General features: G+C 31.9%; 1 protein-coding gene across 3 annotated transcripts in view; it reads left to right on the forward strand.

Moving 5' to 3' along the window:
• Positions 1-21,286, forward strand: part of LOC118184298 (protein O-mannosyl-transferase TMTC2-like) — a 797,990-nt gene that overhangs the window by 681,491 nt on the left and 95,213 nt on the right. For all 3 annotated transcript variants that reach the window (XM_085807157.1, XM_085807158.1, XM_085807159.1), the window contains one exon: positions 17,454-18,036. In XM_085807157.1, the coding sequence (XP_085663283.1) occupies positions 17,454-18,036 (583 nt within the window). The remainder of the gene's footprint in view (positions 1-17,453; positions 18,037-21,286) is intronic.

Consider the following 21,286-nt stretch of genomic DNA (forward strand, 5'->3'; position numbering starts at 1 on the left):
GAAAATAAACAAGCATATATTGTGCATGTAGGGATTTGAAAATGTGGTTAACCATAAAACCAATAAAATACTTTCCAAATCATCAGTTGTTTTATATATGGCATGAACCACTGCAAAAAAAATTATTCCTACACCGCAGTTATATGTATACGTGCTTGTGAATACGTGCTTTTCCCCACCACAGGCTTTGATAAACCGCTTTGAAAGTTTCCGTATTGAAATAATAATGTTTCGATAATACATTTTAAAGATTGATTGAAACTCAACTCATAACCATTTTCACGTCCTTAAATCTTCTCTGCTTCTTTACTTGAAATGCCGTCTAAAAATTTTTTTGTTGGAATAAGGTCTGTGCTGTATGTACTGTTTGTTGGAATAAGGTCTGTGCTGTAATATCAGTGTATAAATGCTTTTGAAATGTCAGTCATAAATGCTTTTGAAAATGTTTTTAACCTGTTAGCAAATAGTGTAATCTAATTAGGATACACACTGATATTGTCTGGCAAAGAAATTAATACAATTTACAATTCCTCTATATGTGAAGTATATAAATACTTTGCGAACAATTTCATTTCGTCGCCATTGAGACTTTTCGGTTGATTCAATTATGATTATTTTATTAAAATACCCCTATTTCATTGAATAATTTACCTCACATAATAACTTACTTTATTTCTCCCGCTTTCTTACCATGTCTTCGTGGTGTAGTGGTCAGCACACTCGACACGTATTCGAGAGATAAGTGGTTCGAGTCCCGGCGAGAGCATTGCCCATTTTTTATGTCTCCTGCTTCGAAATAACCTAATGACGCTACAACTTTAGCCAGGCTACACAAAACAACATTAATTGTTTGTTAAGTGCTATATAATACGTTGCACAAGTATAGAAAATTTCACCTTCGAAATGGAAGTACATAATAACGTTTAGTTGAAACTTACTATTACAGGCACATAAGAAGACGAAAATGAGGATCATTTGGCCGCATATATCCTCAAAATGTTGACTTAGTAATTTATTTTAAAGTTTTTTTCATGTTTCTCGAAATCATTAGCCTTACTGTATGCGTTAATGAATTCAAAGTAACCCCCGCTTGTTTTGATCATTTTCTGTTTTCGCCAGATACGTAACACTAAGGTATAAGTTTTTACGATCAGTTCAGCCTTCATGATTTATAGACATCCCTTTTAAAATGCAAAATTTATTTTTTATCCCCCCTTCTTCCTGGTATGGAGAGAAAAACCGAGTTAAAACAACAGTTTGCGAAGTTTTCGCACATTTACGAAACTTCTCAATCTTCGATTACTACTGCGAGCTTTTTGTGTGTTTGAATCCTTCACTTTTCCAACTTCTAAGCTGTTTCTGATTTTTATATTCTCGGTCATCCCCGATGGTGATTTTATGCCGTTTCCAATCTCAGAAATCCCATCTCGCGAAGATTTCTCCAATGAACCACGAGTGAGCGCTTTGATGGTCTTCTTTGTTAGTCAGCGGCAGGGTTTCCTCACATTTAGTACCTTGGGACTAAGGAGTCTTAAGGGATGGCAAACACGGGAAGTTTTAGGGACTAGGGATAGCTTTAGATGCAGTCATTAACGAAGCATAGGAAAGGTATGTGTGTCTGATGATCAGTCGTAAAATTTAACGATCCCATTTCCAAGCAGTACCTTCCTACAAATTGTACCAAGTGCGCGGGAAAATGCCGCAGCTTGTGCGAGTGCAATAAATCTGCTAAAAGCCAATACGTATTGCTACTCTGTAAACTTCCCCCTTTCGTTATATCCCATATGAAGGTATGTTTGCTCAGATAGATTTAACACCGTTTCTATATCAGTTATAATCTTCCTTGCACGACAGTGAACCTTGTATATCATAGGATTAGACCTATAAAGATAAACTTTCATATAATCATACGAGTTCTTAAAACTTTCCTAAACTCAGTTCTCTAAATGATGATTTGTCAAACTAAATTAAGAAAAACGTGAATAGCGAATAATACGATCACTACCTTGAATTTTGGATATTATCATTTGCATAAACTCTAAAAATCCGGATAAAATTTGGAATACTTTTGTAAGAGACAATGTAATGATAATGTAAGGATTTATCTGTTTATTTTCAACTAATTGTTAATTTTAAGTTCAATTACTTTTCTGTCACTCTCTTTTCCCCTACGCTTTTCATGTCAGAATGTAAATGAGGTAGCGAGCGTTTATTCACATTGAGGGAGAACGAAGTGCTACTTAAGCGAAGGTTTCGTATGTTAATTTTAGAGCGTCTTCTGCCTACTTGAGGCCACGTTGTATAGTGATTTGATTCTGTGGCGTTGAGTGCTTTAAGCCATTTGACTTGTCTCGCCGGATTTCTACAAACCAGAGCCTTTCATGAGCGTTACTTTATTCTGTGAGCCGTTAGGCTAAGCCAATACGTATGATTTAGTTAAACATTACGTATTTAAGTTAAGCCAGAAGTGTTGGCTTCTGTAAAACCAAGCTGGGTCATTTTTATTTGTGTTCAAATAAAAGGGTCTTCATTTGACTTTACACTCTTCATTTGACTTTTACACTCTTCATTTGACTTTTTTTTTCTGTACTTCACAAGACATGAAGATAATTCTTCATCAGTCTTTTTTAAAGTCTAGTTTATGCTCCCTAAGAACACTGGACTTTATAACGAAAGATTTAAAATTAAATATTCTTAGATGCATCACTTAATCTCAAAAATAGGAATATTACATTACTAGATTTAGTAACAGTCAGCAGTGGTTTTACGAAATTCATTGCTTTACTGAGTAAAGCTTTTTAATTCATTCTAATTTTAATTAATGTATGTCAAATAAATATCTTTATCCAATCTTTTATCCGTCCCTTCAAAAAGGAATCTGCAATTTTCTCTAAGCTTCTGAGCAATTAAGGTAGAGCATCATAGCATTTCGAGTGTGCGCCGTTTAATGAAATGCCTAAATTACAACTACATCATATACCCAGAAAGTTGATTTTTCTTTTGACACAGTAAGAAATATAAGTAAATAAAATGTGAAATTAAAGCAAGTAAACAAATTAAACATTTTTCTTTTGGCCTATAAATTAGTACATTGTTTGGAGGACAAAGGCTTCTTCTCCGCATTGAGTAATGTGCTACCGAAATCAGTTACCAGTTCCTAATAATTTCTACTTACACACATTACCTAAAAGGTTTGCCTCTTCTGCAGAGATCTCACTCGTGTGGTCTTAACAAAATGCTCACAATAAATTAGCATATCATTCAATATAACAGGGTTTTAATCTTACTAAGCTGCAGCTACCAGAATAAAAATACTAGTATTCTCAAGAGGTAATCTGAAAAGTTACACATGGCAAGTTAAAGATGTATTGAATATCAAATGTACTGGACATCAGATTGATTTAAGTAATCTATTTATACGCTTCGTATGAATAATTAATTGATATTTTAGTATAATATTAATTGCAAAGACTTCTTAAAAAACTTGGTTTAAAAGCCGTTTATCCTTCCATAATTGTTATTTATATAATAAAATTTTTAACGAATCTGACTGAGCTAGTAATATAGAAGATATAGAAGTAGCATATGGATGTAATATCATTAAAATTTAAAAATATGTATATTCATCCGTTTCACAACATTATTTGTTTTGTGATCTATACCATTTAACTTTTATGTGTCGGAATAAGTGCATATTAATGCATGTTAATATTGTTTGAGAAGAAATACCAACTGAAATTAGTTTTATTAGTTTAACATAATATAACAGCTGAAATTAGTTTTAATAGTTTAACATAGTATAACAGCTGAAATTAGTTTTAATAGTTTAGCATAGTATAACATCTGAAATTTGTTTTAATAGTTTAACATAGTATTACAGCTGTATACTGTTTTAATGGTTTAACATAGTTTAACAGCTGAAATTAGTTTTAATAATTTAACATAGTATAACAGCTGAAATTAGTTTTAATAGTTTAGCATAGTATAACATCTGACATTATTTTTAATAGTTTAACATAGTATAACAGCTGAAATTAGTTTTAATAGTTTAACATAGTATTACAGCTGAAAACGGTTTTAATGGTTTAACATAGTATAACAGCTGAAATTAGTTTTAATAGTTTAGCATAGTATAACATCTGACATTATTTTTAATGGTTTAACATAGTATTACAGCTGAAAACAGTTTTAATGGTTTAACATATTATAACAGCTGAAATTAGTTTTATAGTTTAACATAGTATAACAGCTGAAATTAGTTTTAATAGTTCAACAGTTACAATCAAATATATCTTTTTTCACTTGAAATCTTTACAAGAATTTCAAGCTAAGAACTTCGCGATTAGTATATTTTTCAATTCTAGAGGAAGTATTTGCTTCATTGTCGATGCAATGAAGGAATCATAACGATGAAGTAATTCCTTCGATTTCGTTTAATAAGATTGCTACACATTATTCATCTTGGCTATAACCTTGCAAACAGAGGGGTTCTCAGTTTCACAGCATATCAGCTGAGGCGCCGAAAGGAATCTTTGTGATGTGTTAGCGATTGCGAAAATACCATTTGCCTATCCTTTATTATCTTAATTTCTCTAAATGTGTCTTCAGCGCTGAAATCATTCTCAGACGAAATACATATGCATAGCTAACAAATGTTACTAACTGTTTAAGTTTCTGAAATGCGCTGCTTTGATATGCAGCGTTGAGTTTATCAGTGCAACTCACTTTGCGTTTCGCAAGTTAATTAGATCCTTTCTGCATTTCATGTAAGTCACGTCAGAATTAATTTAATACTTATTTTCTCTAATGTTGAGACTTCCAATGTAACTTCGAGGGTAAATCCAGAGTTTAGGGAACCAAGCTCTAAATCGGATAATCTTTATAAAGAAAGCTGGTTAGTTACAAGAGATGATTTTCAAAATATCTGCACGTACCTTAAATTTAATTTGACCTTGTAGCTTCTAGAATTTTAATTAAATTTAATATTTCAAAACTGTACCTGCAAACAAGATCTAATTTTTATTACATTTCTCAGAACCTGTAATGTTATAGTGTTATTCTGCAAATGTTGCTTCGTGGCGTCTGTTGAAAAGAAAATGAGTTTTAGAGTGAATCTGGGTACTTTGAAGTAAATCGCTGAAAGAATGCAAAGTCTTATATTCTTTTTACCATCAATAAGAGGATTATTTCGTATTTTAAAATCTGCAGTTACCAGACAAAATAATAATCCTCTTTCGATAACTGAGAGCATAAACACGGTTATTTTACTTTATTTTTTTACAGCTGTGAACACAACCGTTACAAGTGTGAGGCAGGTGCAGCGCTAGCCTCAGGTAACTACAAGCGTAATATTAGCAATCTAAGTTAGAAATTCAGTTTAAATTACGGTTGTTAACTTTCAACTTTAAAATACACCCGGAAGCACAGTTTAAAAACACTGTACTTAAAGTAATAAAATTTTATTAATAGTATTTACATTATTTTAAAATTATAAAATATTTTACACTTCTCGCATTGTCTGTGTTACGTGTCCGATTGCTTGAATTTTTCTAACCATCTTTCATTGCCACCTTCTCGTACAAGACGGCATTTCTATAATATTATAGTTTGGTTATTATTATAGTCTATAATATTATAGTTATTTATAAAAATTTTAATATTATAGTTTAGTAATATTGCGTAAGAAATGATAAAATACAAATTATTTAAAAAAGTGGATTTTAATGTATAATGAGCAAAACTAATAATAAGGCCAAATTTCGTTCAAATTCAATTCCTTCTACTTATAATGCCTTGCTTTTATGCGAAGAAAACTGAATAGGTTATAATTACTATACTTTTATTGGTATATATATATGACATTGGTTATAATTATTACAGGTTTATTAGTATATATATATATATATATATATCTGAAATAAGATAATGATAAAAGAAATATATACATTATAAGGTACTTCTCCCACTTCCCTAGAATGCCTTCGTGGTGTAGTGGTTCAGCACTCTGGGTCGGTATTCCAGAGATCCGTGGTTCGATTCCCGGAGAAGGAGGTTGCATATTTTTCATCTTTTCTGCTTCTAATTAACCTAATGACTCTACAACACACGTATTTCCTTTAGAATTTTCAGACTCGAAGAAAAAATATATTGTTGGAAAAGACTATAAGTAATAGCATTTAATTGATAATTCCTTATTTCAAATCGCTTTATATTATAATTTATCTATTTATAATCAAATGAAAGTCTATATCGATTAACCGTACATTAAATTTAAACAGAGAAGAGTAAATTCAAACCTTTCTCCAAACAGTGCAAACACTATCGAATATCTCAGTTGTGTACTGGCGTATCTGACCGACCAAAAATATTTTTGGTCATAAGAATAGTGAAACAGTAGTATAATTTCTTTCAAGAAAAGGTTTGATTTTGGTAAATGAGTCGCAGAAATAACCGCTTATAAGTAATCATTTAACGTAAACATATTATTGTATAGCTTTATGAAAAGACTACTATAACTTTGAGGATTACAATCTGACATTTCTGATATTAAAAAAAAAAAAAAGAAGAAAGAAAGAAATATCGTGGGCAAGGATTAGTTTGTGTTCGTGTTTTTAATCCAAAACTTGGAATGAAGAAAACTGTAAGAGACTGAATTTATAAGTTTTTCTCTTTCTCCTTTCGGCATGCCTCCGTAGTGTAATGGTCAGCACACTAGACGCGTATTCGAGAGGTACGAGGTTCGAGTCCTGGCGAGAGGACCGCTTATTTTCCATAGCTTCTGCTTAAAAAATATCCCAATGACCGAGACTCTACAAATTAATATCGATGTTTTCTTTCTCAAAGGAACGTAAAAAAGCATCTGTACGTATCTAGGCTTTAGATAAGGGAACTGAAAATAAAGAAATCGCTTTAGTATAGACTGATTCTTGCCTAGATTACTGAAACTATGTATTAGTAGTTTGAACAGAATAATATTTAGAACTGAAATAATTCACTTTTGTTGCAGCTGTGTTTTCTGAAAATAAAGTATATCTTCATTTTTAAATATCATCTCTTTAAAAGAAGCAACAAAGGCTAATGATGGTGTTACCTCTTTCTGCACTGTAACATTTTAAGAATGAAGATGGCTACACATGTAAGTGTCAGTGTCTTAACAATCCATCCACTGGATGCGGTTGGATAACAGTCATTTATTGCGATGGCTTTGGAGTGTTTTCTGCTTCTTTTAATCCGGAAATTGTCTCTTGGCCGCATCGATTACTTCTGTTGATGACTTTTGAGTTTCTCTGTTTCGATTCGGAAAGCACGTAGCGGATAACTTTTCCCGCCGATATTTTATCGGCTCAAGATTACGGAAAATTGATAGTTCCCGTTGGGCTTATTTTGCAGTCCGTTGCTTCGAGATACAGTTATCGACTGCGCACTCAGTGTGAAATTTTGTAACTAACGCATTCATTGGTATGTGCTGTCGACGATGCATTTGGTTTAATATTCGAATTCCGCTGACAAATTGCAGTCAAAAGGCAGATATTGGATTCTACGACGTTTTCGATTTCCACATGAAACCTTGTTAAGCGTGTCTCCTAAACTACTTATGCATTAAGAAGTTATCGAATCGGAAATCGTAATCGGTAGTCATTTTCAATTTCGAAAATGGATGAAGCACTTTTCCGGATGACAGAGATTATTGCGCGACGATTATTACATATGACAATTCTTTTTTTCTTACTTTGTTGCGCCCTCCTGCCGAAATCCTTATTGCTTAACATGTTATTAAAGACAAAATATGGATCTTTCTAATTTAATACTTACGATGAAGATCTTGATCTAAAAGAGTAAAGTTTTTCTTTCTTTGCTTGATCTGTTATGGCATTAAATTGTTTAAAGTGACGTTATACATGAAAAAAAGACGTTTCACTAATTCGTACTGATCAAATACACTTTAAGTTTTTTTAAATCAAATACACAAGTCAATTTAAATAACAGCTTCAAGAAAATTCGTATTCAGTAGCATAAAATAAGTATTTAAGAAGAATTACTATAAAAAGCTTTAAAATTTTAAATGATCACTTTACAAGTTTTTGAAATTAGTTTGAAGTATACTACTCTCGAAATATACATCTTATTCTGCTCATAAAAGAAAAATAACTACTGAACTTTTGTTAAACTTAAAATTTAATTAGTAGTTTTGGCTTTGCTTACTCTCGTTTGGCTAGGTGTTATTAATTGAATTTTGATACTTTGGAAGGTTTCGTTATGTGTAATCCTTTATGGAAAGGAACACTTATTTAAGTATTCCGACCTCTGTTGTTATCCATGGAAAAGAATCGAGAAACTGAATTAAATTTAATTTAGATTGAATAACATAATTTTTCCCCACTGCCCTGCTGATTCCCATTTCAACGTTCGATATATGAAATTTTCCTGTATGTTATTGAAATAGAACAAATAACCAAAACTTCCTAACTTTTCAGAAGAAACTACAAATATTACTAACATATATGCTACATAAAAAAAAAAAAACCTCAACAACTTTATTGCGATAAACCTCAAAATAGGGAATTTTTAAGATGAAAAATTCAGATAGCTGATATATGTTTTATCACAGCATGGAGGTTTAGATGAAAATAAAAATATGAGTAAACCTACGATGACAATACCGAAGAAAGATTAATTTTTTCTTCTCTCTTTCATATGTTGAAAAACTACGAACTCGCTATGTTTGCGTGTGTAAAATCCTCTTCTTCCTCTATTCTATCTGTGCGAGATATCATTCCGACGTAGTTTCTGTCTTTCTTTCTTTTCCTTTCATGTTTTCTTATTTGTAAAGAATGAATTAAAGTTTTTATGCTTTACAAAAATCTGAACATCCATTTTTATTTATTATGGTTAATATCCCGTTAACAATTGATGAATTTAGTTTAGCCACTCATTTGCTATTTTTATTCATTCAAAAAGTATTTGATTGGCATTCTTTTTACGAAATGCTAACAGAACTGAAATTTTAAATCATGTAATGCTAGCATAAAGTTTAAAAGTTTAGAGATTATCGGTTATAAAATTACAATGGTCATAAAAAATAATTCTTTTAGTTCAAATAAATACATAGCTCTTGTAAAAACCTGTAGTAGTTCAGTTTGCTACAGGTGATGAAAATGAAGACTCATATTGAATGCAGTAATTAAACTACAAGAGCTTAATTTGACATCCCTATTTTAAACTTTTTACTCGCTATTTCTTTAAGCGTATAAAATAAAGTAAAATATGGGAATATCAAAAGCGCTTCAGAGTGGGCAAAAAAGAAGTTGAAATCCCAAGTTTTCCGGATCGTCTACGGAAGTCTTAATACTCCAGACGTTTATTCGGCTTCTTGCAGGAAATTCCGGATTTCGGATGTGATTCCGTGCAGGAACTCTGCAATATGTCGCTGTCTGTCATCTGTATTTCTTGATGATTTTGTTGCTGGACTAGAAATGCAAGCTCAAATTGCTGAATACGCTTTCAAGAATACCTACGAAACTTTTCTGTATAAGTTTTAGAAATGAAAAGGTTGGCGTTTAGTTCCAGATTTTCAGATTTAAATTTCTGCAACTTTATTCATTGTATGTACTGTACTGTATTTCTTTTAACAAATATACTCTTTTAAACAGAGTAGGGCTGAAATGTTACTTTTTTTACAGAAAAAATCAATTTAACAGAGAACTTTTATTGTATTTATAAATAAGCAGTCTCATGTTTGCCGTTTAGTATTGAGGTATGGTGTGGTGGTGTATTTAATTATGGCAAAGCACACTAGGGCTATCTGCCTAAGGGGATGGATGCCTTTCGTGGAGGACTTTCTAAGGGAAAATGGCTCGTATACACGTTACACATGGAGAAAACCACGAAAACACCCATGCAGCCAGCCCGTTCGCGGGATTCGAACCTCGGACCGAACTACCAGTGTTCAGCGACATTATCGCTCGGCCGCTGGTGGGCTCGTTTAGTATTGAGAAAAATACCACTTACAAGAAAGGAATTAATCAATAGGAAATAAAAATAAATTCCTATAAAACGACAATCGTATCTTATTAATTCTTTTAGAGGTGATCGATTTATTAGCCTGCCTAAACTTTATGTCGCCACCATTTACGGGTACATATTGCTCTATTTTCAGTTAGAATAATTTTCTTACGTCGATTTACTGTCTCTAACAAAAGGTATTTTGTCTTCTTGTTGCTTTGTATTCCTTACTTTTCTACGTGATTTGAGAATATCGTCGTCTGTTTTTGAAGAACTCGTAATATATTGTGCATTTAAATATGTGTGACAAAATAATAAAGCAAACTTAGCTTTTCAAAATGGAAAATGTCTAGGATTGATTAAGCGGAGAAGTAACGATTCACGGGTGATGGATCCAGGACAACGTACAAACACTAAGAAAATTGAAAAGAAAAGGAAAATTCTTTATTGAAAATATAATGAAAGTTATTTATCATCTGGGTTTACCTGAAATGGAGATGAAATCGACCCTTGACTTCAATGTGTTGTTTGCTTTGGACAATTATCCAATCAAAGTATGAAACCATCGTTTCCTAAAAGACATCTTGAATGTAAGCATGCCAGTTTAAAGGATAAATCTGAAGAATATTCTAAGAGGAAATTATCGGCGTTCAAAAACAGTAGACAAGTAATGAAAGGTTTTGTTACTTCAAGTGAAAAAGCTTTGGGAACTAGTTAACTGGTAAGCCTAAGAATTGCTAAGACTGGGCAGGCTCACACTATTGGAGAAAAGACCCTCAACCTCAATTTGTTGTTTGCGATGAACTGTTATCCAATCGAAGTATGAAACCATCGTTTCTTAAAAGACATCTTGAATGTGAGCATGCCAATTTAAACGATAAATCTGAAGAATATTCTAAGAGGAAATTATCGGAGTTCAAAAATAGTAGACAAGTAATGAAAGGTTTTGTTACTTCAAGTGAAAAAGGCTTTGGTAACTAGTTACCTGGTAAGCCTAAGAATTGCTAAAACTGGGCATGCTCACACTATTGGAGAAAACGTTATATTACAAGTAGCTAAATGTATCGTTTTAACATTATTCAACTCAAAAGCGGCTGATGAACTTCATACTCGTAGTATTCCATCATCAAATGATACAGTAAGTCGATGAGTCCATAAAATGGCAAATTCTATAAAAAAAGACACTTATTCAAAAAATAAAACACGGTGAGTATTTCGCATTGCAATTGGATGAGAGTACTGATATAACAAACTTTGTTCAATTATTAGTTTACATACGTTTCGAAGCAGCTAAAGGAATACTGAAGAGTACTTACTTTGTGAATCTCTTCATGCTAGCGCAACTGCAAGTGAAAATTTCAAAGTAATTTACAATTTTAAGTCTGAGAATGATATTTCTTGGAATAAGTGCATTGCCGTTCCGGAGTGATTTCTCAAATAAAGAAAGTCGCGCCTGAAACTAAATTTACTTACTGCTCGTGAAGCAGCCGAAACAATCTCTGAAAGCCTGAAAATCGTTTTAAATCAAGCTGTGAAAATTGTTAATTTTATTAAAAGTGGAGCTTTAAATTCAAGAATATTTACGATTTTATGCTAAGAGATCGGCAGTGTACATGAAACGCTTTTGTTATATCCCGAAGTAAGGTGATTATCCAGAGAGGCAAAGGTTTAAATCGCCTTTTTGAACTTCGATCAGAAATTCAATTTTCCTCTGTGTTTCATATTTGAATTGCAAAAATGTTTATTTAGTGAATTATGGTTGGCGCGCTTAGCAAGTTTCACTGATTTTTTTAGAAAGTTAAATGAACTAAATTTAGGATTACAAGGACACAATGTTAATTTGTTTACCGTTAGAGATCAAATAAAGGCAATGATAAAAAATATAGCTAATAATCAAATAATTGGATAATAATACTTTAATCATTTTTGCCCCTTTTAGAAAGTTTTTCTAACCCAAAATAATTTGAAAATAGAAGAAAATTTTGCATCCAACATTAAAAATCATTGTTTTTAATTGATATATAATTTCAATATGTATTTTCTCGAGGATTATGAAAAAGAAAATTGCATTAGAAATCCATTTGTTCAAATATACCTGAAATTTTATCTCGCGAAGAAAAAGAAGAATTGATAGAAATTTACTATAATCGAAATCTAACTTAAGATTTAAAAAATAACTCACTTGTTAACTTTTGGCTTAACCGAAAGAAAAAGTTTAGAAGAATTTCAAATAAGGCTATTTATTTTTATTGCCTTTCTGCACAACCTATATGTGTGAACAGGGATTTTCTTCCAAGTTATATTTAAAAAATAAATACAGAACAAACTTAAATCTGAATTCTAATTTACGCTTAAAACTAAATGAAATGATACCAGACATAAGGAAGTTGATTCCTCTTAAACAGGCCGACATTTCGCACTAAATTTTAGAATTAAAGTATTTTTTGTAACTTAAATTTTGATAATTAGAATGGTAACCAATTTTTAATCTAATACTTTTATGTGCGCATATTTAATTCAAATAGCCAACACGTGGTGCAAATTGCAAAATATTTTTAGCCCAAGAGGCGTTAGAACAGAAGGGCTATCAATTTCAAAACGGGATTTTGCGTAGATTCATTTTTCAAACTGTTGCCACCAATATCGCCACGTATTATGTTAAAAGAAACTACATAATGAAGAATCTGCATTAATGCATGAATGTTTCTCGCACTGTAAAAAAAAATACGGTACCTAGAGCCATCGAATTTTGAATAACGTAGTCTTCCAACCGAACATGCCCACTTGGAAGCCCGAATTTTAAATTTCGAATTTGTTATATTATCTGTTTGAAATTTAACTAATTTTTGATTAGCAAACTCAACGACTTCAAAGTGAAAAAGGGAAAACACTGTACGGAAAAAAAAAAAAAAAAAAAAAATTAATACCCTGCGCTCGAGGCTATGTGAGCTTAGGGCGCAGCTCGGTCCTCCTTGCAAAACAAAGTTTGCCCTATGACCCTATACGGGCTAGCGCGAGGCTATGTATCGGAAATTCTAAAGGTATGCTATTTTGCTGTTTTTAAATATTTTGTGATATTGCTGATGATATTGCTATTATGTGTTTTAAGTGCGAAGAACATGATATTTAATAAATAAAAGTGACACACGAAACGTTTAAAATCGCCCCTTTGGGAGCAATATAAAATCTGAAAGCTTTCAGAATTTATTTTTAAATATTTCTATTTTGAAATTTAAACATAATCATTGTAAAATGTAGTGGTGGTACTAAAGATGGTATGCGTTAGTCAAAAGGTTGAGAACCGCTGGTATAGAGCATTCAACTTCGTTGCTGGGAACTCAGTTCTTACGTTTTTAAAAGCAGAAAAATCGCATCTCCAGTCAGTAGTCTCCTGGCAGATGTAAACTGCACTACCCTGCGTCCAGTATAGTAGTGTCGGACGTCCTGTAGAGGACTGTCTTGCAGCTTCACCTACGTCTACCATCGCTAGTTCTCTCATTACTTATAAGACAAGATACCGATCCTCCATTATTGTTCATTAGATGATATCTCCCGCCTCGTGGAAAATAAAAGAAATTCAGTCACCTATTTCAATGATATTAATTGGGCAGTTTCAAGCATAAAATCTTTTGAAAATTTAAGTGCTACCATATGCAAATTCCTTTGTTTGGACACAAATTGCCAGTATTGGAAATAGTAATATGTCTTATTCCAAAGGAAATTCTTTTCTATATATAAATTGTTATTTTAAGTAGGTAAATGTTAAGACATTATAAAGATAAGCTGGAATAAAAATTTAGGCAAAATTCTTCCTCATCTTTTGAACTTGTGTCTGAATTACTACTGTCCACAAATAAGTATCTTTCGTTAGAAAGCTCTGAATTCTAAATTAATTAGGAAAATTACTAGTATGCATGTGCATTAAATTCCGAATTCGTATTTGATTTGTTGTATATAGTCAGGGTTCATTTAGTTTAATAGTTCATCTTATTTCTCTTCATTATTGTACACTTCTTGCCTAATTTTTCAACCATTCTAGTTAACTGAATAAGAGAAATAAAACTGAATTCTCGTTTTCTGTCAAACAGGAAGAAAAATAAAAACTACCTCCTCGAAATCTGAGGTAAGAGAACAAAGAGAAAAGGTAAAAAAGGGCAAAAATGAAACAAAAGAATCCACCTTCAATTGTTTCCTTGCGGTTTCGCCCGAAGTTGTTTTCGGCACGCCACTGTCTTCTACTTTTTGCCGCCACGGCTCTAAAAACTTCACGATCGAAAGTGGTTGAAACCATCAGACGCCGGGTGGAAGCTTTAAGGGATGGGCTAAGACTGTCAGTAGAGAAAGAGAAAAATAAAGAACAGAAAGAAAAAAGCTAAAAGAAAACCCTTATGGATATTTTATGTGGATTCTCTCTCTGTCTGTCTGTCTAAAAGTCACGGGAAAAGCACAGGAACTTTTTACTGCAATTTCGTGATCCATGTTCCAATGATGGCTATGTGCTTGTACGTTTCTGCTGACGGAATATCCACATTTTGTGCTCTTTCAAGAAAGGTAGAAAAGAATGGTAAAGAACAGTTTTGTTCTTTCGATGGATCAGATAGTTCATTTCAAAGAGAATGTAGGTATAAGCTGAAATGCTATTTTCTTGTTTTCTATGTGTAGTTGCACGTCCCAGTATCACTTTTGTATTTTTTAGTTATTTTCAGCAAAATATTCTTTTGCATGTGTAACTTAATCGTTGAAAGCAGAAAAAGTTTGAACTAAAGACAGACCTTATAAAGATGAAACAAGAAGAAGATGTCGTAATATATTGTTATAAACTTAAATAAGAACCATCGTAAATAGTTTGAGGAATAGATTAAAAGAAATTCACTTGACTTCGCTAAGGCACACCTTCTTACTTCTCCATCCCCATGGTTTTTGTTTTGGAAGGCTTTTAGCGGTACGTCTGCAGGTTGTTGAAGCATCGGAGAAGGAATCATAAACATCTTGTATAAATAAAAGGCCTTGATGGTAATAAAATTGAGTTACTGATGCTTATTGCAGGGATAACGTTATTTTAAACGCAACAGAGAACAATTAATATTTTATTTCCTTCTTTGAAGATCTTTGAAGATATTACTGCTGTATAGTCAGAGAAAATGAGGCATAAAACATTGCTCAGCACCCATTTATTGTACTATTCGGATCAAATGCAAAATAAATAATTTAAGCTTCAAATCTGATTTTACTAATCATTAGCCTTAAATGTCAGACCACACACTCAATCAATACTCTTATCATTTAGCGTTAAGGCTTCAATAATAATCAGCGGTTCGGACGTTTTTGTGCTTTAATGTGCTCTCTTGTCAAGGTGTCAAATTTCAACAAGCAGTTCTCATCGAATGATTCGCTAAGTTGTTAAACTATTGATAATTTTATTCAACGTCATGTTCCAGATTTTCGATTACTAAATTCAGCTTGCAAGGCTAAAATGTTTTGGATATATAATTATGATCCCTGCTATGAAAAGTACTTATATCTTGGAGACACCGGTAAGGCCACATTTAGAACAAACGGTTTAGAGTCAAACCTCGTAATATATTGGAATTTCTGCACGACTTGGATTGAAAGCTTCCCTCAATATAAAGGCAACGAAATTAACTCTCTTGCGCATACTGAACAGTATATATTCTCTGCTTAATCTTTTGATACAATTTCATTCATTGTACCACGGATTATTGACTAACTATAAATACTTACAAACGATAGATTCGTTTGATTAAAGTATTTGTAGTCTTAGAAAACGCATGCAAAATTTAAGATTGAATCATGTATTATTTCCATTTACTCTTTAATTATACATTTACGTTATAATTTCATTCTGGGGAAGCTGAGGAATTAATTTTGTATTCCAATTGCTTTTCTGTTCAAGTGATTAACGCAGCTTCTTATTTCGTTTAAAATATCATTTCAACACTTTATTTGCCGAAGATCTCTTCTTCTCGTATTATATTTACTATTATAGGTCATATGCATTACGTTCTAATAGATGTGTATACATATATGTAGTAAGAGACTTTGTTATCGTTGGAACAATGATATGGAAAAGATTAACTTAAAACTATTTATACTAATGATACAAGGGAAGTGATGGTTATTATGCCATAATGGTAGTAATTATTTTTTTCTAGTGACTCACGAATTGAAAAAGACTACTTAAAAGAAATGAAATAGTATGAATGCCTACAAGCTATCGAATAGCGAAAAGAGAAATGATCTATCGAATTTCAATGCGCCGCATCATTTGTTTTTCTTTTCGGGAACAACAAAAAGGTTTATAACCAAGCTAATGTACCAGCTTTACTGTACCAGATCGCCTTCTAATTGTCAAATCATACACACGTCCAAACAAATTGTAAGTCTACAAACTCTTACCATTCTGTGGAGCTTAAGATTTGTAACTACACATTACTTTCTACAAACTGAGAGGTTTTCGTAATAAAAAAAAAGTGTCATTATGATTTTAAGCAAAGTATTTTTTAACAGAGTGTATACATATAATGCAAAGCGTTTAGTCCAATGAATGTATTTTGCCTTTGAAATTATTACCCCAGACAAAGAACTGGCAAATGGCAATTTCATCCGATTATTAAATCCTTGTCACTCAATGAATATATATATATAATGAACTTATCCGCTTTGTAAAATGGTTGCCAGAATTAAAGAAAATATGCTCTATTATTTCCATACAAGTTACGTAGTTTAAATGATTGGAGATAGTTGAATATTTGGAAAAATATCTCACAACGAATTTGAAAAATGATGCTTTTCGAAAGCAGAGCTGTACCATATAATTGCTTGTCTAAATATTATCATGTAATGATATTTTTTATTAATTCTTTTCGAATAAAATTAAGTTAATATTGCCTAGCATTAGGATAAAGTTTTGTTTATGAGTAACAAAAATGTTTTATGAAGTGTACAGACTTTCACAACTGATAACAAAAATTATAAATACATACAAGTAGGCTCATCCACCTTTTTGTTGTTATGTATTTTTAAAAGGGGAATCTCCCTTGCCATTTCTTTTGCTTGCATCTTTCTTTTGCGCTGATGCTTCCATATAATTCCAATGAAATTAATATTGTGAATTTGATTAGATGTTCTAAGATTCTAGTATATTCCAAGCTTCTTCTGTCTGTTTACTATAAATTATTATGTATATTCGATTAGGAATTGGATAATTTACAATATCGATGATTTATAAGTATTATATATATTTATAATATATATTTATAAATATTATATAAATATATTATTTTTATATTTGCTGTAAGAAATGTAAGAATTTTTATAACCGAAAATACTTATTTGATATTTTACTTATAGAATTTCATTTGCAAAGTGTGAATTATTTTATTGTATTTGCGAGCAAAGAGTAAATTTTTATTTATTTCTTTTGATTTCAGTCGAGCCATAAAGACCAACCAGGATCTCTTACCCACTACACCTCTAATGTCACTCTTCAAGAATGACTTTTGGGGAACACCACTGACACACAGTGGATCGCACAAGTCCTACAGACCAATGTGCGTCTTGACGTTTCGCTTCAATCACTGGCTTGGTGGCTTTGATCCCTGGGGTTACCACCTTACCAATGTATTCCTGCACGCTCTGGCATCAGCAGCATTTACCAGACTGGCTGCCCTGGTGTTTCTCAAAAGCATTATACCGACTTTAGTAGCAGGTCTGTTGTTTGCTGCACATCCCATACATACTGAAGCTGTGGCAGGTGTCGTTGGCAGGGCTGACGTTGGGGCTTGTCTCTTCTTTCTGCTTTGCATAATGTTTTATTTCAAGTACTGCGAATACAGAAGTTACCCTGAATTGTGCTCACGTAGATGGATTTACCTGTACGCATCTTTAACATGTGCAGCATGTTCTATGCTGACGAAAGAACACGGCGTGACTGTACTTGCTGTATGCGTCATCTATGAGGTGCTCATATATCATAAGATCGCTTTGAAAGAGCTTATTGACATGCCATTCCAGGTAAGCGTTTGAGCTACTTTTTGAACGGAAATAAAAATTACTTAAAACTTGTACCTAATGAGCAGTTATTAAATAATTTCTGATTTTTATATGATTATATTCAAAAATAAATTTTGAAAGCTGTTTCATAATTTCCGTATTTAATATAATATAATCAACGCATACAAAAAATCATAAATTATTTAAAACTGCAGTTCAAAATTTAATAGTAGTATAACCTTACATTTACTCAATTTGTATTATATTTCCTTCACAGCTTATATCACGTAACTACTATTTTTTTGCTGAGTTAAAAAGAAATGATAGGATATTATTAGCTAGATATCTTTATGCTTCTACTAAGATTATAATAATGAACTGTTGAAATTAAAAGTTAAAAATGTTCAGTATAACTGTTTGTAAAATCTTGCACAATAAAGTTATTAAACAAAGGGGCAGTGTGCAAAAAAGCAAGCATTGCCAAAGCTAATCATGAACTCATACGTGTTTGGAAATGCTTTAATGATTAAAATCATCAGACCACTATTCAGAGATATTACTTATTTTCATGTACAGCTGGCGGCTGTTTGCTACTTTATGTACGCCTCAGATGTGAATTTATGGACAAATATCGAGGGAACCTACTATCGTGCAGCGTTGAGGAAATCTATTATTGATGACTTTGATAGAGGTTTGCACATTATTAGTTATTCCTTTTCGAGTAAAATAAAGATAGAATGAGCTCATATAGAGTGTTACATGGCATAATTTGCATTATACATATAAGCAGTATTATGATAGTATTCTTGCATAAGAAAAGTAAGTTTGGCTAAAAGAATTAAAACAGTTACAATGATATCGAATATACGATTTCTCGAACGCCACACGAGTAGTTTTGCTTGAGGGAAACGATCAACCTGATTTTAATACCTTCCAATGTAAACAATAAAAATAATTAAATCTATTTGATTAGGCATTTTGGCCTCTTTTCTGAGTAATTTGCGTTTGAATAAACGTAAAAATAGAGCCCTGTGTTTATTTTCTCTATTATGTAGTCATATTTTTTTCTCTTTTTATACACATGCTTTCTGTTTCTTATTTACTATTCGGGTACTTAAGATAGACGAGGTACTTAAGATTTCATGCACAATGACAGTTCATTATCAATAATATAAGAAACGTTAAATCTGAAATAATAAAGTGTAGGAAGTAACATTCAAAAGAAGATATTTTCCTTACCTTTGTACAGATTTGTTTATTCTAAGTCTAAAATACTTAAATATATATTGCCTCGTATATTGAATAAAATACGTTTATTTTTATACCTGTGCAAAGAATAAAATAATTAGTTACGTAATATTTTCCCCTTGTGAAATAGATATTAATTGGCTTTAATTATGAGAGATTCAGTGCTATATTAGATTATTAGATATGTATTCAAAATTTGAACTTTCACAAAAGGGACAATTCATAACATACTTGATGTGCATAAAATATTATTAAGATAAAATATATGAATTCTTAATAAAATACATGTTCGTTAAATAAATCTTGAAATATTTCTCTTTTCATTAACCAATAAAACCTAGTCATATTGGCTTGAGTTGGTCACTGCTTTCGATCAAATCAATGTTTGTATGCTATAAGTTAACGGTTATGAATTAGTGTGATGATTAGAGTCTACTAGCTATTCTTCCTTGGTTGCTGACGCTTGTCACCATGGTAACCAACATTCTTAGATGTCAGGCTTGGAGAGCCAAATGACACGACAAGCACATAATGTTATAACGGTGGTTATTACAAGAAGTATAAATCATTAAGTTAGAAGCCTCGAGAAATATAAAAGAATTTGGTAAACCAAGAAAGGCTTGATTTTTGTTGTTTGACTTCTGAATCAGTAAACCAAGAAAGGACTAAAAAAGTCGCCTCAACAATATAAGTGAGCAGCGATTTTCAAAACAAGTTTTACTCGTCGAATGATGCCAAGTGGCTGGAAGTTAAATACATCGTCAATTTTCAAATTTTTTAAAATACTGGAAGAAATTATTACTATGCAGGGTATATTATAGTTCGCATATTTAACCAAAGTACTCTTTTTTTTTGCCAGATTTTAACGCAACCTTAGACTTCTAATATTATTGTTGCCCAAGTCGGAGAAGTAGTCTTGCAGCTCACTTTCTCAAGAACGTGTTATCAAGTTCAGATAATGCAGAATATTTAAATTATGCAAATCAAGCTATGTAAATGTCTTGTATTAAATTGCATGTATAAATTTTATAATTAAATACCATAATTATTGATTCTGATTATTTTTATTATTATCCTTTTAAACTGAAGAACTTCTATTTAGCATGCTATTTTTCTTTTATTCGATAGTAACAGGATATGTATCCTGAAAGTCTCAAAAAAAAAATTTAATGCTGCAGAAGTAAAGTTATAAAATGCTGAAAAAGGGGTTTAATGGTATTAAAATTAAAACGATTTTCGATCATTTATATGAAACAGCAATTATTTAGTCATAAATTAGTAACGTGCTTTTAAAAATGAACCCCAGTATCTTCTAAGATTGTCATAATTTCAATATACCAAAAGATTAGTTACTATCTTTGTTTTTTATTTGATTAATATTAAAATACGTGACTTAAGAAGGATCGTTTTCACGTGCAGGCTGCAGTTATTGGAAAAGGAGTTCATACAGTTGTTATATTAATAAAAAATGTAGGCTAATAACACTTTGAAATGAAAATCAAATCTTTGCATAAGCCTAAATGAAGGATGTGATCAATGTTATTTAAAAGAATTTATTACCGTACTTCTTAGGGTATTCTTCAGTTTATTTTTAACTAATTTTACCGTCCGAAAATCAAGAGGGAAAAATTATGCGAGAAACTTCCGAAGAGTGCGGTTGCAGTAAGAACATAATAAAAGATACGTAGTCTTGTATAAACTACTGGTAACCATCATAATACTATTTCTTTAAAATAAATCTACATTACCATAAGAATACACAGTAATATTAACATTTCAATATCTAATTGACATTGAGCCGATATTTGACGGTAACTGAGCAGAGGCGCGACGTGTCCAGCTCAATTACTTTGCAAAACCAGAGCACCTCACGTGAATGAGTCTCTGACTCCTAAGAGGGACATCGGAAACATTAAGCAAAGGGGGCCGGTTTTGAAACATCGAGCTCGGTAGCAGTAAGGTAAGGATACAATCAGCTGGAAGCTACATAATAAAAGGTGAAATCATATATTTCGCTAATTTG

The sequence above is a fragment of the Stegodyphus dumicola genome, chromosome X1 (assembly GCF_044657685.1).
Source record: "Stegodyphus dumicola isolate Sdum_Otavi_A_Nest chromosome X1, ASM4465768v1".
Taxonomy (NCBI): Eukaryota; Metazoa; Arthropoda; class Arachnida; order Araneae; family Eresidae; genus Stegodyphus; species Stegodyphus dumicola.